A 24,088-nucleotide genomic window follows, 5' to 3' on the forward strand; every position below is an offset into this window, starting at 1 on the left:
CCCTCAGACTCCTGATTTAGCACTCTTTTCCCTATTATATTGTGTTCCTCTTTTCCTCCTGAAGGAATGTAATCCTCTGAAAGGTATTGCCTCTCTAGTTTTTCCTCTTTCTATCCCCAGTCCTGAGTAATAAATTCTTGTTGAATTGAACTTGTGTGTAATATCACCAATGTCTAGCTCTGATGATAATGGTGCATATTCTCCCATTAAAGGAATAATGACCTATGGTGCAAAAAGAGGCTCTAACATCAGGGAAGGGCAACACTGAACCGTCCACATACTTTTTGCCTTGTCGTCTTTGTGACTATTGGTACATATTTGCAGGTCAACTGGTCAGGATTAGGTCTTAGTCTGTGGCAATGGTCAGTGTTCAGTCTATGTCCAAGGTTAGAGTTCAGTTAATGGGAGGCAATCTGTGGCTGGGAGTAGGGAACAGTCTTTGACCAGGATGTGCTAGAAAATGTTTGACTGTAAGAATAAAGGCAACATATATACAATACCCTTTTAAATTTAATCTGCGTTATTAACATTTTTTCCATAACTTTTTAAAGTTTAGACAATCAACAAAATAATAAACCAAGCTCTGACTTGTGGTGTTTACTGATTTTTGAGATGTAAGTGTTCACATTGAAAAATTAACAGTTAGCTCTTGTGTGCTGACACGAACCAGGTCCAGCATATCTCTGGTCTTTAGCTAGTCCACATTTTTCCATCTTGTCAGAGACTATTGTGAGAGACTTTGTTAAATGCTTAGCTAAAATCATGATGTGATATGCCTATGGCATTCTCTAATCTACCAGTCTTGTAACCTTGTCAATAATGTAGAAATATGTTTTATATGATTGTACATGTATAACCTATATCAGATTCCTTGCCATCTTTGAGAGGAGAGGGAATGAGGGAAAAAGAAAAATTTGGAACTCAAAGTCTTATAAAAAATGAATAGTGAAAATTGTCTTTCCATGTAATTAGAAAAAATAAAGTACTGTTTGTAAAAATTGTAACCTTTTCAAAAAAGGAAATGAATTCAGTCTAGTATAACTTATTTCTAGGGAACCTATACAGACTCCTAGGGATCACTGCTTTCTTTTCTGAGTGATTCTCTGATTAATGTGGCTAGGAACAGGAAACAGTTGATATTTTTGACATACATTTTTCCAGGTCTTTGAACTGTGCTTGATGTGGCTGACAGGGGGGTGTTGTGGAAGTTTTGAGCAGGAGAATGATGTTCTATTTTCATCTTCCAGCTCCAGCCAGAGCAGCTAGACTGTGGTGCTGCCCACCTCCAGCATCCGCTCTCCATCCTGCAACCTCTCAAAGCCACACCAGTGTTTCGCTATCTGGGGCTAACTTCTGTGGCTGTGGCCAGTGTCAACAACTATACCGTTGTGTTCCTGGGAACAGCGAATGGGAGGCTTCTCAAGGTAATGCAGTTGATTTGAGTTGGGTTGAGCCTTAATCCCTGGGAAGGTGGATGATGCCTCCAGATACCAGCTTTTCAGGGGCAAGAGCTCACTTGGTTGTGCCCCTGGAATGAGCCATTGGTTAATTCTTGTCTGGATCATCATATTTTCTGTCACAAAAGACCCTTCTGAGGCAGGTCTTAACATGTTATCGTTGGGACTTAGAGACAGAAAATAAGATCCCTGAAGTTGTATAACTGGTTAATAGGAAGGTTAGTATTAAAATCCAAATTATTCCTTGGTCGGACCTAGACTCACAGAATCATGCTGTAGAAGGGCAGACCTGGATGGGACCTTAACTCACCCAGTATTGTAGCATAGTGGAAAGAATATTGGTCTTGGAATCAGAGAATTGGGGTTTGAACTCTGCTGCTTCACCATATGTGTGACTTTGGACCAGTCACTCAACCTCCGTGGTTTTCATGTTTTCTCATTTGTAAAATGAGGAGGTTGGTTAAAGTGGCCCTTGAGGTCCCTTCTAACTTTAAGTCTAGAATAATATAATCTCATTTTATGGAAGAAGAGCTGAAGCCCAGAAGAAGGAGATGATTTACCCAAGTCGATGAGGGAGCTAGGATTTAAACCTGAGTCCTCTAACTAGAATCCAAGGCTCTTTCCTCAACACTGCTTCTCGCCTTCCAAAGTGCTAAAACCCCGTAGCTGCAGCCAGGGAAGGTCTAATGGTGGGGGTCTTTTGAGATGGCGTTTCATGGGTGTCAATCCCTCAGGATTCAACAATAATTTGCTTCAGTTCAGCAAGTACTTACTAAGCATCTGCTCTGTATTAGGCACTGTGGAAGGTTCAAGGATACAGAGGCAAAATGAAAGAAACCTGCCCCCAAGGAGCTTACTCCACTACTAAATAGTCTATCCAGGGGTAGGAAACCTGCAGGCTCAAGGCTACAGGTGGCCTTCTAGGTCCTCAAGTGTGGGCCACACAGTGTGGCCTGCAGGTTCCCCTCCCCTGGATATCATCTGAAGGCTTATCCTGATATCATGCTTGATACTTTACTGACAAAATTGGGATCATTTGTCATGAGTTCCCTCTTTTCACAGTCTATCTCAGAACTCCTTGACATCATCTGCCACTCACTCCTCCTTTCTCCCAGTCTCTGACAAAGAGGTGATCTTTCTGCTTGCCATGTTCAACCCCTCTGTATATATCCTTGATCCCATCTGTACCCGTATTCCCCAGCAGATTACATCCTCAATCATCCTCTCTCTCCATCTCTGTCTTTTGTTCTCTGTGTCTCTGTGTGTCTCTCTCTCACTCACTCATACACCCTCCATGCCCCCCTCATACATGCCCCCCTCATACATGCCCCTTTCAACCTCTCCTTATCTACTGCTTTCTTCTCTACCATCTTCAGACATCTTTAAAAATGTTAACTAGACCTAACCATCCCTTCAAGTCATTATCTCATATCTCTTCCTTTCTCAGCCAAACTCCTGGAAAAAGCCATCTACACTTTCTCTCCTCTCATTTCTCAAACCTTTAAAATATGCCTTCCTCTCTCATCTTTTAGCTGAAACTGCTGTCTCCAGAATTACCAGCAGTCTCTTCATTACAAATCTGATGTCTTTTCCTGGTCTTCATTCTCACTTTACCTGTTGCATTATTGGATAGTCCCCCTCTCTTTCTGGATGCTCTCTCTTCCCTAGCTTTTCATGACATGACTTTCTTCTGCTTCTCTTACCTACCTGATTCTATTGTCTCCTCATCGATACCCACCAAGGTTCCTTTCTAGCCCTCTCCTCTTCTGCCTTTACTTTCTCTTGATAACCCCATCAGCTCGCGCGCACACACACACACACACACACACACACACACACACACACACACACACACACACACACACACACACACACACCCTTCAACTTTAGTTTCTTTCCTATGCTTCAATCCTGTCTCACCAATTACTTATTATACATGTCAACATGAATACGCTGGCATTCCCTCAAACTCAGCATGTCCAAAGTGGAACTCTCTCCTCCCCTCTATTCCTCCTATTCTGAAATTCACTATTTCTGCTAAGAGCATCATCATCCTTTCCATCTTCCAGGTTTGTAACCCTTGCGCTTTGTAATTCTTGACCTTTCACCCTTCCTTGCCCTACATGTCCAGTCAGTTGCCAGATCTTGCCCTTTTTGTCTTTCCAGCATCTCTCCTATCCAAGCCTTTCCTTTTCCACATGCAGCTACCACTTTAGTACAGACCCCCATCCCCTCTCACCTAGATTATTGCGACGGCCCCTTAATTGGTCTGCCTCAAGTCTTTCATCACTCCAGCCTGTCCTCTGCACAGCTGCCAAAGTAATTTTCTGGCCATGTGACTCCCCTACTCCAACACTGGTGGCTTCTCCTTCCCTGTAGGATAAAATATAAATCCTTCTACATAGCTTTTAAAGCCCTCCTCAACCTGGCCCCAACCCATCTTTCCAGCCTCACTGGATCTTATTCCCATTCCCATAGTAACTAACATTCCTCTCTGTTCTCCATCCACCTCCTTTCTTCATTCATCCCATCCCTCTCCATGCTTTTGGCTGGGCTGTCCGCCAGACTTGTAAGGTACTCCCTCCTCACCTTGGCCTCCTAGAATCCCTCTCTTCCTTTCTGACAAAGCTCAGTCACTATCTTCTGCATAAAACCCTTTCTCAGTCTCAATCAAGTGCTAGTGCTGTGTGTTTAGTTACTTTGTATTAATTTCTACTGATTCACATTATTCTTACGTTGTATATATTTATAGAAGAATTTTTCTCCTCCATTAGAATTTGAATCCCTTATGAGCAGAGCTAGTGGCATCCTTTGTACTCATTTTCTCAGTCCCTCACACAGTGCCTGGTATATAATAGGGGCTTAATAAAGGCTTGTTGATTGATTGATTGATTGATATCTCTAGTTGGATCCTTCTACAAACCATAGCTCATAGGTAGTGATTTCCGACACTTGTCGGTGCTGAACATTAATCAGAATTTAAGGTCTCTGAGCTCTCTGCCCAGACCAGAGAACATGGCTAATAGGAGTTCATCAGTTAGAAATCTCATTGTATAGCATTTGATTAGTAGCAGGACCCGCCAGTAAATTCTGGCCTTGATTAGATCAGGTTTTTAAAACCCCATTTAAATGAAAGGCCCACCAATATCTCCCTCCTTTCCCTCCCTCCCTCAGCCTTTTTCCTCTTCAGAAAAAGAGTTGATCCACATATGAGCTGAAGTCATCCTGGTAACCAAGACCTTGCAGGTCAAGGGCAATAGTAGAGGATTGGCTGATCACATCTGCCCTCTGTGGCTCTCCATCCAGAATCTTCCTCATGGCCACTAGGTGGTCCAGTGGATAGCGTACTAGATTGGAGTCAGGAAGACCCAAGACTCAAAGCCTGACTCAGACACTTATAGCTGAGTGACCCTGCTCAAATCACTTAATGTCCCAGCCTCAGTTTCCTCATCTGTAAAATGGGGGAGGGTTGCCATAGCACTTATTCAGGTTTGTGAGGATCAAATGAGATTTTATATATGTATATATATATATTATATATATGTACACACACACACACACATATGTATATACATAAAAATATACTTAAATAGTGCTTTACAAGCCTTGAAGTACAATATAAAAGCTATTTATTATTATTCCCGTGCTCTATCTTCAGCTTCCTTTTTCTCTTTCGCAGTTTTGTTTTGCACCTTAGATGCAGACATAGAATCTTGGGTCTAGAGCCAGAAGGGACCTTAGGGGGGTAACCCTCTCATTTTTGAGTTGAGGAACCTGGGAGGAGCTCAAGGCCACACATATATTAGGTTGCAGAGGTGTGGTTTTGAATTCAGGTCCTCAGCCCTCAAAGCCAGCATTCTCCTTCCCACGGTAACATTCTAGGGCCGCCGGCTTGACCTCAGTCCCAGGTGGTCACATTCCTGGAGGCAGTCGCCATAATGTGGTTTCAGGAATTGAGATGCTGGGAAGAGAGAAGAGAGAATCCAATAACCCACTCCCTCCTCCCCATCTCCCTTCCTGTCTGTCTGCTTTGCAAGAGATGGGAGAACTCAGAAGAGCCAAAGTCTTTCCCCATTTCTGCCTGGGCAAGGGTCGTGTGTATAGAAAGGGGCCAACTGTGTGTTGTGCAGAAGCCTTTGAAGCCTGGTGAGGGACAGGATGGGAGGGGTGTGGGGACGTGGCCCCTCAAACCCCTCTACACCTTTCTACAGGATTAACAGCTCTGTACTTATTATTCTATCAGAGAAAATCAGCCTCATCTGCAGAACCTCCATTAGAGACAGGCTGCCCGGGATAATTGACTCAGATACTGCTAATCTAATTCATCCACAGATGTCTAACCAGAAGCCCTTGTACCTTGGGGGTTTCAAGTTAACCAAGGATATAGAAGGCTCCCTGTAGGTCATAACTGGGACCTGTCTAGGTAGAGATGGCACCTGGACGTGAATAGTAGTTTGACTGGCTTCCAATAGGCGGAGGGGAGAAGGTGCCATGTGATGGCTGTAGAGCTGGCTATGGGAATAGGGAGGAAGTAGAGTTGGGTTTCAGAGAGAGTCTGATGCTGAACCTGGTCACTGGGAAATCCCCTGGAGGGAGCAGAATGAAGCATGGCACAGCCCAGGGCAAATGCTTCCTGGGCCTCTCCAAGTCCCTACTCCAGAAAATACACTCCCATTCCCCCAGCCTGGGCTTGGCCACAGTTTTGTTCCCCAAGCTGCTCCCGCTGACTCTTACCTCATTCCTTGGCCCACTGAAGGAGCGGGTGCCAGGGATGTGGCTGACAGGGCCTTGGCTGGCGTGTAGAAGGGACAAGGGGGGCTCCCCTTTTACTCAGCTAGTGAGAGGGAAGGAGCTTTGATCTGGGTATTCCTTGGGACTGATTGGTGAAGAGGGCTGGGAGGAGGCCTAGAAACAACCCGTTTGTTTGTTTCTTTCAAGATAACACAAATACATTTCATCAGAGCTGTCTGGGCACCCTGGCTGGAGAGGACGTCCAACCCTGGAATGAGAAAGGCAATTCAATCCAAGCGTCTTCCCATCTCTTGTGGTCTCTCCTTTGTAACCCAGTCAGCTGGGGGAGTCTGGCTGTGTGCCAATAGCCGCATGGGACAGTAGAGAGGAGAACACTGGGCCTCTGGCCTAGTTGGACTCTCTGCTCCTCCTGCTCTCTGGGTCTGTAATCCAAACCCTGTGTCTGATCCCAGATGGCTTGCTCCCCCATACAGGTCCATGCTGAAGGCCCTTCCCTTGTCTACTATACTCAAGTCATCCAGGATTCCATACTTGAGAGGACCACATCTTGGACTGTGCTTTGTAGAATGCCTTGTAATCTGGCAACAAAGCAGCCAGCTGGTCACTAGCTTCAGAACCTAGTTCTGCAAAAGAAGAAAAGTGGTAGTTCTGCCCTGCTCAGACACATCTAGAAGATGGGCCATCCCATTTTAGAGAGGATGTCTGCAAACTAGAACATGTGCAGGAGCTGGCCACCAGAATGGCTAAGGCATTCAAATACATTCTATACCTAGACTGGTTGAAAGAGCTGGTGGTGTCTAGTGCAGAGGAGATTTAGGGTGCTGATAAATGTTTAACAAATATCTCTGGGGGCTGGCAGTGGGGAGGATGAATCCATGATATACTTCTAAGTTTTATCAGCATTTTTAGCCTTTTTCTCTTTCTGAGGTATATGTACTCCCATTGATAATTTAACAGCTGCTTCTTACAAGTTGATAAGAACTGGCCCCAGTACATCCCTGCCTTTAGGGAGAACTTAGAGGTTGTCTTTAAATATTTGAAGGTTGTCATGCAGGTGAGGGATTAAATTTATTTATTCTGCTTGGCCTTGAATTCAGAACTAGGATAGAAAAGAGAGACATATATAGAAAGATAGATTTCAGCTCTGTGTGAGAAAGGATTTCCTAACAGAACTATCTCAGACTTTAGATTTTGAACTGGTAGGGTCCTTGAAGGTCATTTGAAAAAAAGGTGACCTGCCATAGTAAAAAGGGTGATAGGCCTGGATTTGGGAGACCCAGACTCAAATCCTGCCCCAGACATTTACTGGCTGTGTAACAAGGGAGGAAATCAAGTCAGCAATGCTGACCTACTATGTGCCAGGCACTGTACTAAGCATCGGGGATACTAAGAAAGGAAAAAGACAGTCCCCACCCTCAAAGAGCTCATGGTCTAATGGGGCAGAAAATGTAAAAACAACCCCAGAAAACTACATATAGACAGGATAAATTTGGAATAATTCACAGAGGTGAGGTCCTAGCATGAAGGAGGATCTGAAAAGTCTTATTGTTATCAGCCCTTCACCCTGATTTTACACGATATTACACAGATTAATAAAGTACTTGGCCAGGTCACCCAGAGGTGGCCAATAACCGTTGTGATTCAAGCCCAGGTCCTCTGACTCCAAATTCATTGGGTTTTTTTTTCTTCTTTACATCATGTCTTCTATTTAAAGAGATAGTAGAACAGAACTGCCCTGGCCAATAGTGCCTTTCTCTTCTTGGGGGAGCTTCGAATGAAGACTGAATGACAACTTGTTAAGGATGATCTAGATTTTTGCTTTGGGGCCAAATGACCTCCGGGGTCCCTTCTGGTTCCCACAGTCTAAGTCTGACCTGGATTTGGATAGGGCAGAGGAGGTGGGAGGGCATTCCAGACAGAGGGGATGGCAGTAGTATCTCAAGTGACAGTGAGCATGATGAATTCTGGGAAAGTGAGAAGACTCCTAGCTGTTATATGCCAGTTAGAAGTTTCTTTAGCCTTCCTGGTCAGAGAAATGGTGTCCTAAGGATGGTGAATGCCAAAGCCTTGATAAGTTGTCATGTTTTCCCACTTTGGAAAACACATGTATTTTTCCTCCTTCTGTTCTCTCAGACACTTACCAAAGTCACCCTAATAGCTTTTCACTCCTTGCCCTGACTTTCTTGGCAGATTTTCAGTTACCACAATTACCCTAATTGCTTTGGGCTCCCCCTCCTACTTTCTTGGCAGATTAACTTGAACGCCACCATGAACATGATGAGCAGGAAGTCCATCACGGTGGCCTATGGGGAGGCCGTGCACCACATCATGCAGTTTGACCCCTCGGATCCCAGCTACCTCTATGTGATGACATCCCACCAGGTAAGAACCCTCCTCTCCCTCCCTTGTCCCCTTCCCAGGGGTTCCATTCCTCCTGTGGGTTCTGTGGCCTGGAATGTCTCCAGGGTGAATCTTTCTGATTGGGAGGGCAACTGAGGATCCCCTTAGAGAAAACAAAAGGTTATTTCTGAGCCCTCCCTGGATACAGTCACGTGAGCGTCTATATCTGGGGGGCAGGGGGGATGGCTCCGGAGGAACCTTGTCTAGTGGGTGTCATGGACTGAGACATTTTGCACTAGCACATACTTTGAGGCCAAGTCTCCATGCCAGGGATATGAGGCAGTGACAGCCCTGTCTACCAGCCCATTTATACAGACACTCGCTCCTCTTTTCCAGAAGAGCACCCAGTTTTGAACAAGGAATTGGGGGCTAAATGTGCGTCAGAGAGTTTCTGCCAAAGCGCACAATTCAGATCCCAACTCCCAAAATGAGACCTTTCCTCGTTCCCACGTTCTTACCCTCCTGAAATTACTTTGTATATTGTTTTCCTTGACTTATTTGTGCACTTATTGTATTCTTCCAATAGAAGATAAGCTCACTGAAGGGAAAGATTCTTTGATTTTGTTTTTTTCTCTATATTCCTAAAGTCTAGCACAAGGATGGGAAACCTGTTGCTTTCTAGGTCCTTGGGTGCATCCTTTTGGCTGAGTCCAAGTTTTACAGAACAAATCCTTTTATTAGGGGGATTTGTTCTGTGAAGTTTGGCTTCAGTCAAAGGACTGCACTTGAGGACCTAGAGGGCCATTTGTGGCCTTGAAGTTGCAGGTTCCCCACCCATAATGCCTGGCATATAGTAGGTGGTTAATAAATGCTTGTTGCATAGAATTGAAGCAATGATCCTACTAGCACAGAGATGCTCCCTCAAGGCCCTCACCACAGCCCTGCTTATAACCTCATTACTGTGCCATCCATAGACTTTTTACATCTCAGGTTAGAGAGCCCTGGACCAAAGACCAAGGACAGGGTGGTGTATTCAAAAGAACACTGGACTTGGAGTCAAAAGATCTGGGTTTGAGTCTCCCCTTACTGGTTGTGTGACTTTGAGTCAGTCATGGGCCTTAGCTTCCTCCTCTGAGAAGGGATAGGGGCTGGACAGATGAACCTCAAGCCTAATAGGTCTGATCCTGTGATTCTAGGACCCCACTGAGGTCTCGCTCCTCTCCACGACCGGCAAACCTCCTCAGTTCCACTGTTCTGACTGAGAAATTCAAGTTAGCAGTTATAGAACAAGACACTGCGTGAGTGAGTGGCAGAATAAAGATGACAGGTAGTCAATGCAGTAGGAATTCAGAGAAGGGAAGCATCCCCATGGGCAGCGGTAATGAAGGGAAGCATTCAAAAGAAGGCTGGACTGACTGCGCAGGGTAGGATCTGAAAGCCCTTTATTAAAAATAAATAAATAAATCAACCTGGATCATCATCCCATTTTACTATTGGAGAGACTGAGACCCAGGCAGGTAAAAATTGCTCCTTTGAGTGCTGGCAGAGCTAAGTGCCTGGTTTCCTGCCTCCAGGCAGTGTTCTGCCCTCAGGCCCCCACCCTACCTGGGGGGAGAGCAGTCTTCCCCTTTACCTCTCCTTGAAGAGTCCTGATTGGCCAGTGAGGAGTCAAGCTCTGGTTTAAATTAGGTCTTAATCTGTCGAAACAAAAGCAGGAACCACTAATTTTATATTTTTATTTTCTGACCATAATTCCCTCCAGACCGGGCCATGCTGGGCTAAGCCACTACTTATCGCTATCTTCATCTCCCTACTCCCTCCTCCCCTAAAGCCAGACAGGGAGGCTGCACAGGGACTCAGGCCCAGACCCCAGTTGCCAAGGAGCTCAGAGCTCCTGCTGTCCGGAGCCCCAGGGCCTCCATCCTCCTGCGTTTGGACAGGGCATACTGGACCTTGGAGAGGATGTCTGTTGTTTCTTCCTTTTCCTCTACCCTCAGACTTTCCACAAACCCAACTGTGCAAGAATATGTGCTTCTAATCATTCTACACTCAAGAGAAGAGAGAGCCCCATGGAGGCAGTGTGGGTGAATGGGAAGAGCCAGTAAGCTTGGGTTTGAATCCTGGCCTGCAGTCTTATTAGCTGTGTGATCACCTCTGAGCCTCAGTTTTCTTTTCTATAAAATGGAGATAATGAAACTGGGCTTTGAAATCCGAGGGCCTGGGTTTGAATTCTGGTTCTGTTGATTATTACCACCGTGACAGGGGGTAAGTGATCTTAACTCTGCCCCTCTGTTTTCTTATCAGTAGAATGTGGCATTTGGATCAATAAGGCCCCATCTCACTCTTAGTCCTACAGCCTTTACATTCATGTGATAGCAGCAGGGCTGGCTCTCTGCACATTATGGCATGGACACAGCTTAGCTTCTTCCTAAGGTGCCATTTTGTGACACTCTGCTGCTCAGCAAACTCCAGTAGCTATCTAGAGGACAAATACCACATGTCTGAGTCTGGCATTCAAGGCTCTTCATCATCTGGTCCCATAGTGTCCTTTACAACCTCACTCACCTCCCTTTCCTTCGGCCGGATTGGATGACTTGCATTTCCAAAGCTTCTTTTTCAATACTTTCTGGCCTCTGGGACTTTGCTTATACCATCTCCTCCACCTGTGATCAGCAGCTCCTAAAGTTACATGACTGGGAGCTGCTGGGTGGGATCCTGGGGTTTGTCTAATGCAACGCCTTCGTTTTATAGAAGCAGAAACTGAGCTTCAGAGGTTAAGTGACTTGTCCAAAGTTACACAGCTAGAACATAGTGGAGTTCAGATTAGGACCTTGGATACTCTTGATTCTAAATCCAGAGTCTTTTCTAATCCATCACATCAGGTCCTGCCTTCCCCCATCTCAGCCTGTCAAAGTCTTGTTCATCCTTCAAAGTCCATCTTGGCTAGCCCAAGATCACACAGATGGTGGTGGGAGTAGTAGTAGTGTTAGTAGTAGTGGTGGTAGTAGTGGTAGTAGTAGTGGTAGTGGTAGTAGTAGTACTACTACCACCACTTCTACTATAACAAATAGATTATAAGCTCCTTGAAGGCAGGGGCTATTTTTTGCCTTTTTTTTTTTTTGTCCCCAGTTTTACTTAGCACAGTGCTGGCACATAGTAAGCACTTAAAAAGTGTTTATTGAATTGAATTGAGTAGGAGGAAGAGGAGGAAATGACATAAGGTTAACAAAGGGATTTTTACCTATCATTTCATTTGGACTTCACAACAACTGTGTAAGATAGGTGCTCTGAATATTATTATCCCCATTTTCTAGAGGAGTAAACTGGAGCTGTGCGGTTAGGTACTACAGTGACATCCAGGATTGCAATGCAGTCAATCACTAAGTATTTATTTAGCACCTTTTTTATACCAGGCTCTGGAGACACAAGAACAAATATGAAACCGACCCTGCCCACAAGTGGCTTACGTTCTATCAGGGGAGAACTCGGACTCCCTGACTCCACACCCGGTACCCATTCCATTGGACTACATACACACCACACAAAACTAAGAAAACAAGTCCAGCTCTGCTGTTGAGAGATGGTCATGGCTGGGTGACACTGACTTTTTTTTTAACCAGGGACTTCAATGTCTTCGTCCAGAGGAATAGGATAGCGAATGGTGGGAATTTCAGGCTCTCCCCCGCCAGCAGGGGGAGAACATTTTTTGGGAAAGGGGCATTCTTAAGATGCCTCATACTGTAACCTATCAGTGACTCCAGGGCCTTCTGGGAGTCCTGGCCGGAGAGATGGCCAGAGACGGCCACCCAGAGTGGCAGCTTGTGGGACCACTAAGTGGGACTCTTGTGGGTAGGGAGGGGCCCTGTACTCTGTTCCAAAATAAGCCATGTTCTGGTCACCCAAACCCCAAGGCCCATGATCATTTGGGATATTTTCTTCCCCTGCCTTTCCCCGTCCATCCTCTTGGTGCTGTATGCTGGGGGCTGTCTATTGCCTTCATCCTTTCTCTCCCTGGGCTCTGTTTTCCTCTAGTGTAGGCTCTCCTTATTTCTCCCCTGGACCCCTGTAAGAACTCTTCACTGCTCTCTCTATCCTTCTCACAATTGTCAGAGTTACCTTCCTAAAACACAGGTCTGACATGGATACTCCCTCAAAATCCTTCAGAGGCTTCCTGTTGTTGTTATAAAATAAGATGCAAGCTTCTCCTCAGCTTAGCAGGATTCAGCTTCCACACTGGACTCAGCCAGCCTTTCCATCATGAACTTACTCTACCACCCTTCATGCCTTCTGCTTTCCACTCATCAGTCTGTACTCCTCACTATTTCTCAGTGTTGTCCTGTCTTCTCCCCCCTCCCTACGTGTGCACTTTCTACCCCTGGAATCTTCCTCTCTGCTAGTTGAAATTCTCCTTTTCTTCAAAGCTCAGATGTAGCACTAGGCTCCATGAAGTGTTTCCTGAGTGCCCCCCCCATCCCTTAGCCCAGCTGAGTTAGAAGGGCTTTCAGAGGTCAGCTTATCCTCCAAATGGGAATGTAGAAATATTAATAGTTGTTATTATTGTAATTAGAATTTATATAACCCTTTTGAGGTTTATAGAGCTCTTTACCTGTGTAAATCATTTGATTTTCATATCAGTCTTATAAGGTTGGTATTATCCCCATTATAAAGATGAGGAAACAGAGGTTGGGTGACTTGCTCAGGGTCACATAGCTAATGAGGATCTGAGGGAAGACCTGAACTCCAAATTTCTTGCAGCATTTCGACTGGATCTCTGTTTTGATCTGATTTCATTCTACCTTATGCTCATCAGTTATTTAATCAATAAGCATAAGCATCCATTCTGTGCTAGTATTCAGGGATACTAAGACAAAAATGACAGTCCCTGCTCTCAAGGAGCTTATATTCTATTTAATAAACATGTACATGCCCTGTCACCCTTTTTAAATTGGAAAGTCTTCCAAGGCAGAGGCTGTTTGATCTTTGCACCCTTCACACCAAGCTTCCTTGCACATAGTAGGCACCTTTACTAAATGTTTATTGACTCTGAGTTTTGAGTAATAGAACAGCAGCATCTGCTAAGTGTTATAGGAATCTGGGAGAATACAGGGAGATTAGTGGGGCCCAAAGTCATCAGGGAAAGCTTCCTGTAGAACGGACCCCATTTCTGGGGAGTGACTGCCTTGTGCTCCTGGTTACAGATGGCCAGGGTGAAAGTTGCCGTATGTGATCAGTACAAAACCTGCCCAGACTGCCTTGCTGCGGAGGATGCCTACTGTGGCTGGTGTGCCATGGAGACGAGGTAAGGCTCCTATAGAGGCATGCTGCCATCCATGATCCTTCTTCCCTCCCTCTTCTCCCTCTCTCCCTGCCATTGGACTCTGGGTGAGTCATTGGAACTGCGACCAGAGGAGGTAGGGCTAGGCTGCCATTCCATGATCCTTCTTCCCTTCCTCTCCTCCCTCTATATCTGCTGTTGGGATCTGGGACTGGAGGAAGAAGGGCTGTATTGCCCATTGGTACTCTGGAAGCAGGGTGTTATGGAAAGTGAAGGATAGTGTGAAAAGCTGCAAAGAGACAAATTAAGGCTTGTTATCAGGAAGAACTTCCTAACAATTAGAGCTTTCCACAAGTGCATCACAGGAGCATAGGTTTATAGATGGAAGGGAACCTGAACATCACCTAATCCACTGCTCCCATTTTCTAAATGAGAAAGCTTAAGGTTGCAGTAGAAAGATCATTAGATTTGGGTTTATATGCTATTTCCACAGTTTATGATCTGTGTCATTTAACCTCAGTTTCTTCATCTGTCAAATGAGGGAGATAGATTAGCTGACCTCTGAAAGCCCTTCTAACTGTAGCTTCATGATTCTAGAAGTGACTTGCCCAAAGTCACACGGAAGGTAAGTGGCAGAGATGGGATCCCAGAGGAAGAAGGTTGCCTTGGAAGGTAGTACTTTTCCCTTTATTGGAGGGAAGCCTTCAAGCAAAGGCTGAGGGATTACTTACCAGGTACATTGTAATGGGCATTTTTTTTTAGATACGGGGCCAACTATAGATGCCCTCAAAAACATCAGAAAAACAGTTACAGGAAGACTACAGGCGTAATTTACCCAGATTACCAGAAAAAAAGGATTTGATAAAGTCTGTCCAACTATTCTAGTGGCACTGTCGAAGAAAGATGGGTCAGACACTAATGCAATTTGGTGGATTTGGTCTTGGTTGAATGGTTGGATCCAAAGAGTAGCCATGAATGGGTCAAGGTCAAGGTCACCTCTGCAAAGAAGGGAGAGAGGCCAAGCAGCACCTTCCACATGATACTGTTCCTGATGCCATCCAATTGCTCCTGCTTTTCCTCCCTAACTAGCTTGTATTTAGCTATATTATATTTATTTTGGACAAGTAGGCGGTACAATGGATAGAGTCCTAGGCCTAGAGTCAGAAAGACCTAAGTTTAAATCCAGCCTTAGACATTTACTAGCTGTGTGACCCTAGGCAAGTGACTTAATCCTATTTGCCTCAGTTTCCTCATCTGCAAAGTGAGCTGGAGAGGGAAATGGCAAACTATTCCAGTATCTTTGCCAAGAAAACCTCAAATGGGGTCACAAAGAGTCAGACACAACTGAAAAAAAATACTGAAAAGCAAAATGGGCTGCCTTGGGAAGTAAACTTCTGTCTCTAGAAATGTTTAAGCAAAAGCCAGGTAACCACTTCTGGCATACATTGTAGAAGGGGTTCTCATTCAGGCATGCGTTGGACTAGATAGCAGCCTCTGTAAGTCCTTCTCAATCCTGAGATGCACAATATTTATAGGCACCTACCCTTTGCCCAGAACTAGGCTTGGAGCAGTGAAATGGACTCAGCAATAGTAAGCTGGGAATCTGTCGACATCTTTATGTCTCTCTGTGATTTTGGGCAAATGGAAAAGTGTCCATTGGAGAGGGTTGCAGGGGAAGAGACGTCATCAAGGAAAAGCAAAGTGTAAGAGCAGGGATTGGGGCTAGAAAGAAGGCTTGTAAGAGTGTTCCAGTTGTAACAAAGTTGGACACTGGAAGGGTCTAGTAGAGAGATGGCAGGGGCAGAGTGGGCTCAGGCTTAGTTGCAATGCCTAAGTATTTCTCTCTCTTCACCTGGCTGCAGGTGCTCCCTCCAGCATGAGTGTGCCAACTCCAGTCAACCCCACTTCTGGACCAGTGCCAGCGAGGGCGTCCAGCGCTGCCCCTCTATGACTATCCTGCCCTCAGAAATCAATATCCACCAGGAGTATTCGGTAAATATGCAGCAGGCAAGGAGTGGGGGGAGCAGGGAGTTGGGAAAGAGGGAACCTGCCAGCTTGCTGAGAGGTAGTGAGATAAAGTGGTTACAGTTCTAGTTTGAAATCAGGATGACTGGCTCAAATCTTGCCTCAGACTAGCTGTTTGACCATCAGCAGGTCACTTACCTTCTCTTGAACCCTGCACAGCCCTCACTCACTCAAAACAAAGTCAAGTGTAGGTCATGTCATCATTTCTCCGAAGACATGGTCTTCTTGGGCAGCCAAGGATGAACACAACAATAACAACCTTCTCTTGAACTGTTTACTCATCTATAAGAGTAGGTAGACTGGGCCCATTCCTTACAGAATTATTCAGAATTCGTGATGCTTTCTCAACTGGGAAACAACCAAGCATGACCCCACAGGGTGACTACTCGGAGGGGTGTGGCTTATTGGAATAAATATAAAAGATAGACTCAGAAGGCCTGGGTTCAAATCCCAGTTCTGCCTTTTGTTATTTGTATGATAGTAAGCCACTTTCTTTCTCTGAAACTCAGTTTACATATTAGATGAGATCTGAGGTATCCTCTACCTTTGACATTTATACGCCTGTGACCTAGGACTCTAATGGCATCAGGATGGATGAGGTCAGGCAGCCTCAGCAGGGTGGGCAGGTAATCAGGGCAGATCTCAGCAGCAGTCCATGTGAAGGATCCCCAAGCAGGTCAGCATTAGAGTCAGGATGGTACGGTGATGGGCAGCAGATGAATACCCCAACAGGAGACTGGAGGAATCATCAGGGGAGTCTGGCACAGGTAACAGGTGACAGGCAACTGTCAATGTCTACTTTGAGCATTCCAGTGTGGGGACCACTTATGGAGACTGGGGTTCTAGAGCAGGACTTCAGCCCCCAATTCCCTCCATCCAGTATCCCATTTACTGGAACTAAGTGCAAGGTGGAGGCTTGATTGTCAGGGAGCACTAGAACTGACCAGACCCAGGGGGATAGCTGGGCCAGCATGGAGGCCGATGATCCCAGGTCTATGTGATCTTAGCCTAGTGACTCCAGTATGCACCCTTGTTATCCCTGGATAGTCCTAGAACCAGAGCCTGAGGTGGGGCCAAGACAGCTATTCAAAGGACTAGAAGACTTTGCACGCAGATGGACCAAACCATTCATTAATGGTAACCCCTCCAGGTGACCAAGGGAGCATCACACTGGCCGTCACTGGAATCTTTCATGTCAGTAAAGGTGTCATCATTTTGACAGCACTTCCCTTCATGAAGTTCATTTTGTACTCATTTCACTCTCACAAGATCCTCTTAAGGAATCGTCATGCCCCTTTGACAGATGATAAAACCAAGGCCCAGAGACTGTAAGCAACGTGCTCATAGTCACACAGGGGTGTGTTGTCTTTAAGGACCACATGATATGGGAGTTTAGGAAAGCCAAGGAAAGGATTATAACCCTTTGTGGCTGAAAGACCTGCTAGGTCCTCTCGTCCACCCCATTTTATAGATTAAAAAAATGGAGACCCAGAAAAAGGAAGGAACTTGCCATGGTGATATGCAGGTATGTGTATGTGTGTATGCATGTATGTATACACATATAGACACATGTATGTGTACACATATAAATATGTGTGTGTATAAAAGTGGCAGTCAGGATTTGATCTTGTTACTTGACTCCTGATCTAGGCCTCTATGTACCACATGTACATGTATGCATACATACATGCATACCTACATACACATGCATGTGCATATAGAAACGTGTGTATATATGTATGCATATGCATATATGTATATAGTTATGTATACATACATACCTCTAGACATATACACATATATATGAGAAAAATAACCGTTTCTGATATGGGAGCAGGGCCTCGTGGTTACTCACCCCTGACCATGGGAATTGGGCCCAGCCCATGGCCAGCTCAGTGTTTCTCAGGCGTCTCTTTTTTGACTTACAGTAATGACCCCTTGAGTCCCAGTTGCCTCTGGGAACCTTAGTGGCTTGGCTTAGACCATGCTGAGGGTCTGGCTTTGTGCCCAAGAAAGCCTGCCCGAAGCAGGGAGGGACAGGCGGGCACCTCCCCAGACCACCGCCAGGCTGATGAGGGAGGACCAGGGCCGATGGACGGCCCACCTCCCAAGTCCTAGCATTCCTGGTGGGGTTTTTTCCTTTCTCTTCTTTTTTGGGAGCCTAGAGAGGTAGGAGTCAATATTTGCAAAACCGCCAAATGCCAACCTGCTATTTTGCATTCAGACGAACAGATGATCCTCCCAAAGCTGCTGCCGGGTGATACTTTTCTCGCTCTCCCCCAGGGAGAAAGGGACAGTTCTTCAGCTCTTGTTGAGCTGCTGAAAAGCTCCCCTCCCCTCAGCCACCATTCTCTGAAGCCTTGCCGTCTGTGCCAGATAGGCAGGGCCTGACGAGTGTTTAGGGGACTGCTGTCAAAAGGGAACAAAATGAGAACATTTTTTTTGAAGTGATACCAGGCTGGGAACTCCTGATAGTGAAGCAGCTTCAGCCCCGCTACCCCCCAGCTTCATGACTCAGGCAGAAGGCCTACCTCACACAGCACTGACCAGTGGCAGGTGCCCTAAAGTCACACATGCTTTCTTCCTGACCCTGGAATTGTTTCCCTCTCTCATTTCTGTAAATGAAGGCAGTTGGCCTGGAGGTCTCCTCTGCCATCACTATATGTGACCTCACTGTGGCACAGAGATAAACCCAAACTGAAAAGAGAATCAGATAAATCCTCAGCTTTCTTGGGGACCACCAGACTGAAAGAGCTTTGGGTGTGGTCCTGAGGAGGACTGCTAATGATCCCTTCCAAAACCAAATGGCCTAGCGATGGAGCATGGTGACTTAGTGTAGTAGATAGAGCTCTAGGCCTAGAAGACCTGCGTTCAAATCCTGCCTCGAAAACTCTGAGCCTCAGTTCCTTCATCTGTAAAATGAATAGGTTGGACTCTACACCAGAGGCCCCTCCCAGCTCTGAATCTGGGACCCTGTGAGTCTGTGTCTGTGACAAAGAGCCAGCCTTGCTCAAAGTGGAAAAACTTGCCTATGCGTTGGCCTATAGGTGATAAATGTATTCGACCATAGCGATTGATAAAGACTGTCCACAAAGGCATATTGAGCTTTAAGGCTAACAGAGTTATTGCTAATAGCTGGGTTGGCTCACTGCCCTCGAATCTCTGGTCCTTTGAACCGAGTCTACTTAACCCCAGTCTTCTGGCTCAGCTCATCCCAGAGGGGCTGGGTTCTCTATGAGTTAGGGGTCACTCTCCCCTCCCCACAAGAGTGGGAAATCATGCTAGTGTCGAAACAGACTAAATTAGTCTCTGATTCTGGGCTGGATGTATTGTTTACGGGCCAGCAGTGATAATAACTCATGCTTCCTTAGACGCGATTTTAAGTTTTCCAGAGAGCTTTCTTTGTGACATCTTGTGAGGTGGGTTGTTTTATTTTTGTTAAACTCTTAATGGCTGGCACGTAGTAGGCACTTAAGTGTGTACTGACTGACTGACTAAGAAGGGCAGAGACTTGCCCATAGTCACAGAGGTAGCAAATGTTGGCAGCGGCATCTAAGCCCAGGTCTATGCTGACTCCAAGTCTGCCATGTACATTTTGTGTCCTATGATCTGGGAGTTGAGAGGGACCTCAGAGGTCATTTTATCCAATCCTCGACCAGGTACATGAACCCAGGCTAGTCCCTTGGGAAATGATTTCTGTTATTGTTGAAAGTACCTCTATTTGGGCTGCATCACACACTCCATTGTTTTGTAGAAGTCCCTTTATGTAGTTCAGCAGGATGAATTTTCTTTAGCCTCAGATAGGGTTGCCAACATCCCTGCCTTGTTTGGACCCCAACTCTGTAAGAAGCAGTGTGGCATACAATACAGTGAGATAGGCAGGACATATTTCATTATTCCTGCTTTACAGAGGAGGAAACTGAGGCACAGAGAAATGAAATGATGTATCCAAGGTCTCAGAGCTAAGGGAGGGGAAGGGGCAAGGACCAGAATTTAGGTCCTTTGAATCCATACTGACTGTGCCAGAGTCTGTCTCCCACTGACCATCTGAGGCTCAAGCAGGGCAGATGGGTTTGTACTTTAGAGGAATGAAGTAGGAAATGATGACCTTGGACTTACAGAGTGTTCTCCTAGTAGTGGGCTTAGTGAGAAGGGGACAGGCCTACTGTTTGGGACCTCCTTGAGAGCAGGGGCTGTCTTTTACTTCTCTTTGTATTTCCAGCATTTAGCACATTACTTGGCACTTAATAAATGTTTATTGGCTGATTGGAAATACTAGAAGTAAAGAGAAAAATATTTTACCTTTTCCCCTATCAAAGTCACCCTCCCCTCATCCACCTGATGTTCCCCAGAGTTTGTCTTGGGGGTGAGGGGTAGGGGAGAGTGGACTGGAAAGCTGAGGAAGGGGAGGGAGGAGTCACTACTCACTTGTTGGCCACATGTACTTTCAGGGTATGATCATCCAGATCAGCGGCAACATGCCCAGTTTGAGTGGGATGGAGATGGCCTGTGACTATGGGAATGGCATCCACACTGTGGCCAGGGTCCCCGGCTCAGACTTCAGCCACCAGATAGCTTACTGCAACTTCCTTCCTAGGGACAAGTACCCTGAATTTCCATCGGACCAAGGTAAGACCTGAAGAATGACAAGCGACCAGTTAGGTCTTTATTGGTTGCTTCCTATGTGCCTAGCCCAGGCAAGGCGTGATGAGGAAGAAAATGATGATGATGATGGAACAATAACCGTGACAGCTAGCATTCACATAGCGCTTACTGTGGGCCAGACACTGTGCTAAGTGCTTGACAAATGTCTCATTTGCTCCTCACAACAATCTTGCAAATAGATGCTATTATTATCTTATTTTACACTTAAGGAAATCTTAAGTTGAACAGAGGTTGAGTGATTTGCCCAGTCACACAGCTAAGTGTCTAGAGTCAGATTTGGATTCAGGTCTTCGTGACTCCAGCCCCAGTCTATCTAATATGCTGCCTAACGACCTCCTAGAAGAAAGAAGATGTCCCCTAGACCTCCGAGAACTTATACGTAGTATTTGGGCTCCTTCTGTCTTGCACATGGGGCCTTTTATTGGTCAAATATAAAGTGCAGTTGTTTCAAAGCAAAGGCATTTAATGAAACATCATCGTAAGGAAAAGAGCAATAGAACATTTTCTTCCCATAAACTAGGGACACAGTGGAAGAGTAGACACACGTTGGGAACAGGTGTAGAAGGGCCCCCACATAGGGAACCCATGTAGAGGGACAACTTCCAGCTAAGACTCTACCAGTGTCTGCCAGTGGTGTTACCATTTTACTTCCGTGGATCTCATGGAATATTGTCTCTGCCAGGCATTATTCTCTGTTAGTTTTATTTGGTGGCTGCCAGAGACAATGTCTCAGATGGTCTCAGAGCTGCCAAGTTTCTGGGCTTCATCTTTTCAAGGTGCCTACAGGCCATCTTAGCTTCAGTCCTCTAAAATGTAATGACTGAAAAGCCTCTCCTTGATAAGGTCAGGCTATTAAACTTTTTTCTAAGCCCAGTGCCCAATCCATTCACCATGTTGCCTCACGCACACTTTGGTAATCCACCTCAATCCTTTGTTCCACGTTCCTGTCTTTATTATTATGTGTTGGTACCCAGAACAGAAGCCTTTGAGCTGCCCTGTTATAAGTTAAGGACAGCTAGGTGGCACAGTGGATGGAGTCTTGAAGCTTCATCTTCCTAGGCTCACATCTGGCCTCTGATACTAGCTGTATTATCCTGGGCAAGTCTCTTCATCATCTTTGCCTCAGTTTCTTTATCAGTAAAATGAGTAGGAGAAGAAAATGGCAAACCATGTCAATGTCTTTGCCAAGAAAGCCCCAAATGGGATCATGAAGAGTCGGACCCGACTGGGCAACAACAAAATGATAAGTTGTCCAAAAGTGACAATAAGGAACAATTAGAAAATATGAAAAACAGAAAATACTTATTGAGCTAGGTGCTTTGGGAGAATAATTCCAGGATCTCAGAGTTAAAAGGGGCCTTGGAGACCTTCTAGTCTAACCTGTATTTGACCAAGAATTCCATCTACAGTGTATCTGGCAAATGATAATATGATCTTTGCTTAAATACCTCTAGTAGTAGGAAGCTTGCTACATCCTGAGGTAGCCCATTTCTGTTTGAGACAGCCTGGACTTTTCTGTTCTGTGTTCTGTGATTAAACAGAAAAGTCTAATCCCTCTTGCACATGGCAGCCCTTCAAATTCCTCCTCTCCCTTGACCCTTCTAAATATCTCCAGGTCTCATATCTGATCTCATAAGGCAAGACATCCCGACCCTCTGCCACCCTCATTTGGACATTCACCAGCTTGTCAATGCAATTCCTAAAGTATGATGCCCGGAACTGAACACAGTAATTAAGAGCTAGTCCGACCAGGGCAGATTATAGTGGGCTTATTACCTGTCCTTCTTCTTTTTCCTAATGCAGCCTAAGTTGGAATTTTCCTTTTTGAATACTGTTATCATACTGTTGAGTCATACTGAGTTTGTAGTTCACTAAATCCCTCAGATATTTTTTGCTGTCTAGCCATTCCTCCTCCCTCTTGAACTTGTAAATTTATTTTTAAAATTCAAGAATAAGAATTACATTAAAAATTTATCCTATGAAGCTTTTAGTAGATTTGGCCTGTTAAGGTCTTTTTTTTTTTTTTTTAGTCCTCACTGTCATTCCAACCTGTCAGTTATTATCCCAGCTTTGTATCATTCTCAGACTTAGTAAGCATGCTGTTTTTCTCCAGGAGATTGAAAATATTAAATGGTGTGTGGCCACGGACAGATCCCTGGGGCACAGTCCAAAAAAACTTGCTATATGTATAAGCTCCCTTAACACTTTATACATGTATAATGCCTCAGAGTTCCTCATCCATCACTTGATTTTTGCACAGTCCAGTAACGTCTTTCCAGTGGCTATTATTATCCTTAATTATATATGAGACAACAGGACCCAGGAAAGTGAGGTGATTTGCATGAACTCATATAACTAGTTGGAGTATGAGGGGTGAGCTGGAACTAGAATCCGGAGCTCAGAGCTCAAGGGCGTGGTTTCCCCCTTAAACTTCCCTATTTCTGTCCATTGTACCACCATTCACCCTGTCTCCCAAGCTAGAAAACCTTCCTCTTATTATTGACTTTTCCTTCTCTCTCACCTCTTATGTCACTTATGACCCTAGCTTCCTTTAAGTCCCAACTAAAATCTCTTCCCCATCCCCTCCAAATTCTAGAGTCTTCCCTCTCTTAGTTACTTCCCATTTATCTTGTATATGGTTTTATCAATACGTCAGGTTTTATGAAGCACCTACTGTGTGCCAGGCACTGTTGTAGAGATGTTTGTGCATGATTATTTGTTGTTTTTGTACATAATCGTTTCCATGTTGTCTCCTCCATTAGATCTTGAGCTCCTTGAGGAAGGACTCTCTTTTGCCTCTTTTTGTATTTCCAATTCTTAGCAAAGTGGTTGGTACACAGCAGGTGCTTAATTGATTAAATTACTAAGTCCTGTCCATTTCACTTCTTCAACATCTTTATCACTATTTTCTTCTTTGTTCCTGGTGCCATCATGCTAGGTCTTTTTACTTTTCCCCTCCCCTCCCCTAATCCATCCTTCATGAGGATAATCATGCATATATCTGGTCATATTGTTCCTTTGCTCCAATATCTTCAGTGGCTTCATATATATAAATATGTGTATATGTGTATACACATACTTATACATATATGGCTTCATATATGTGTATGTATGTATGTATTTGTGTCTATATGGAGAATTCAGGTCAGAAAAAGCAATACAAGGTTACTCTCAAAGTCTCTTTAAGAACTTTGGAATTGATTGTGAGACATGGGAGATACTGGCACAGGACTGCTCAGCATGGAGTGCCCACATCAGAAAAGATGCTGTGCTCTGTGAGCAAAGCAGAATTGAAATCATTCAAAAGAAATATGAGAAGCACAAATTTAGAGAATCTACCCCAAATGTTCATATGGACTCTTTGTGCCTGACCTGCAGTAGAACATTCTGAGCTCATATCAGTTTGATCAGCCACAGAGAGACTGACTCTAGCATAGCGATGTCATTTTGGTCCTCTTTAAGAAGGAAGGCCAACAGCAAACCATATATAATATGTGTGTATGTATGTATACACAAACATATGTTCCCCCAATTATGTTAGCATTTCCTTTTTTCTTAAGTTCCAAACTTTATC

The 24,088-nt window shown here is 45.0% G+C and overlaps 1 protein-coding gene across 1 annotated transcript in view; it reads left to right on the plus strand.

The window, feature by feature from the left end:
• PLXND1 (plexin D1) overlaps nt 1-24,088 on the plus strand; it is a 201,455-nt gene that overhangs the window by 50,440 nt on the left and 126,927 nt on the right. Inside the window, exons 2-6 of the mRNA XM_072598409.1 lie at nt 1,248-1,424; nt 8,460-8,591; nt 13,748-13,848; nt 15,687-15,816; nt 20,301-20,478. Coding sequence (XP_072454510.1) covers nt 1,248-1,424; nt 8,460-8,591; nt 13,748-13,848; nt 15,687-15,816; nt 20,301-20,478 — 718 coding nt within the window. The remainder of the gene's footprint in view (nt 1-1,247; nt 1,425-8,459; nt 8,592-13,747; nt 13,849-15,686; nt 15,817-20,300; nt 20,479-24,088) is intronic.

This window comes from Notamacropus eugenii, chromosome 3 (genome assembly GCF_028372415.1).
Source record: "Notamacropus eugenii isolate mMacEug1 chromosome 3, mMacEug1.pri_v2, whole genome shotgun sequence".
Taxonomy (NCBI): domain Eukaryota; kingdom Metazoa; phylum Chordata; class Mammalia; order Diprotodontia; family Macropodidae; genus Notamacropus; species Notamacropus eugenii.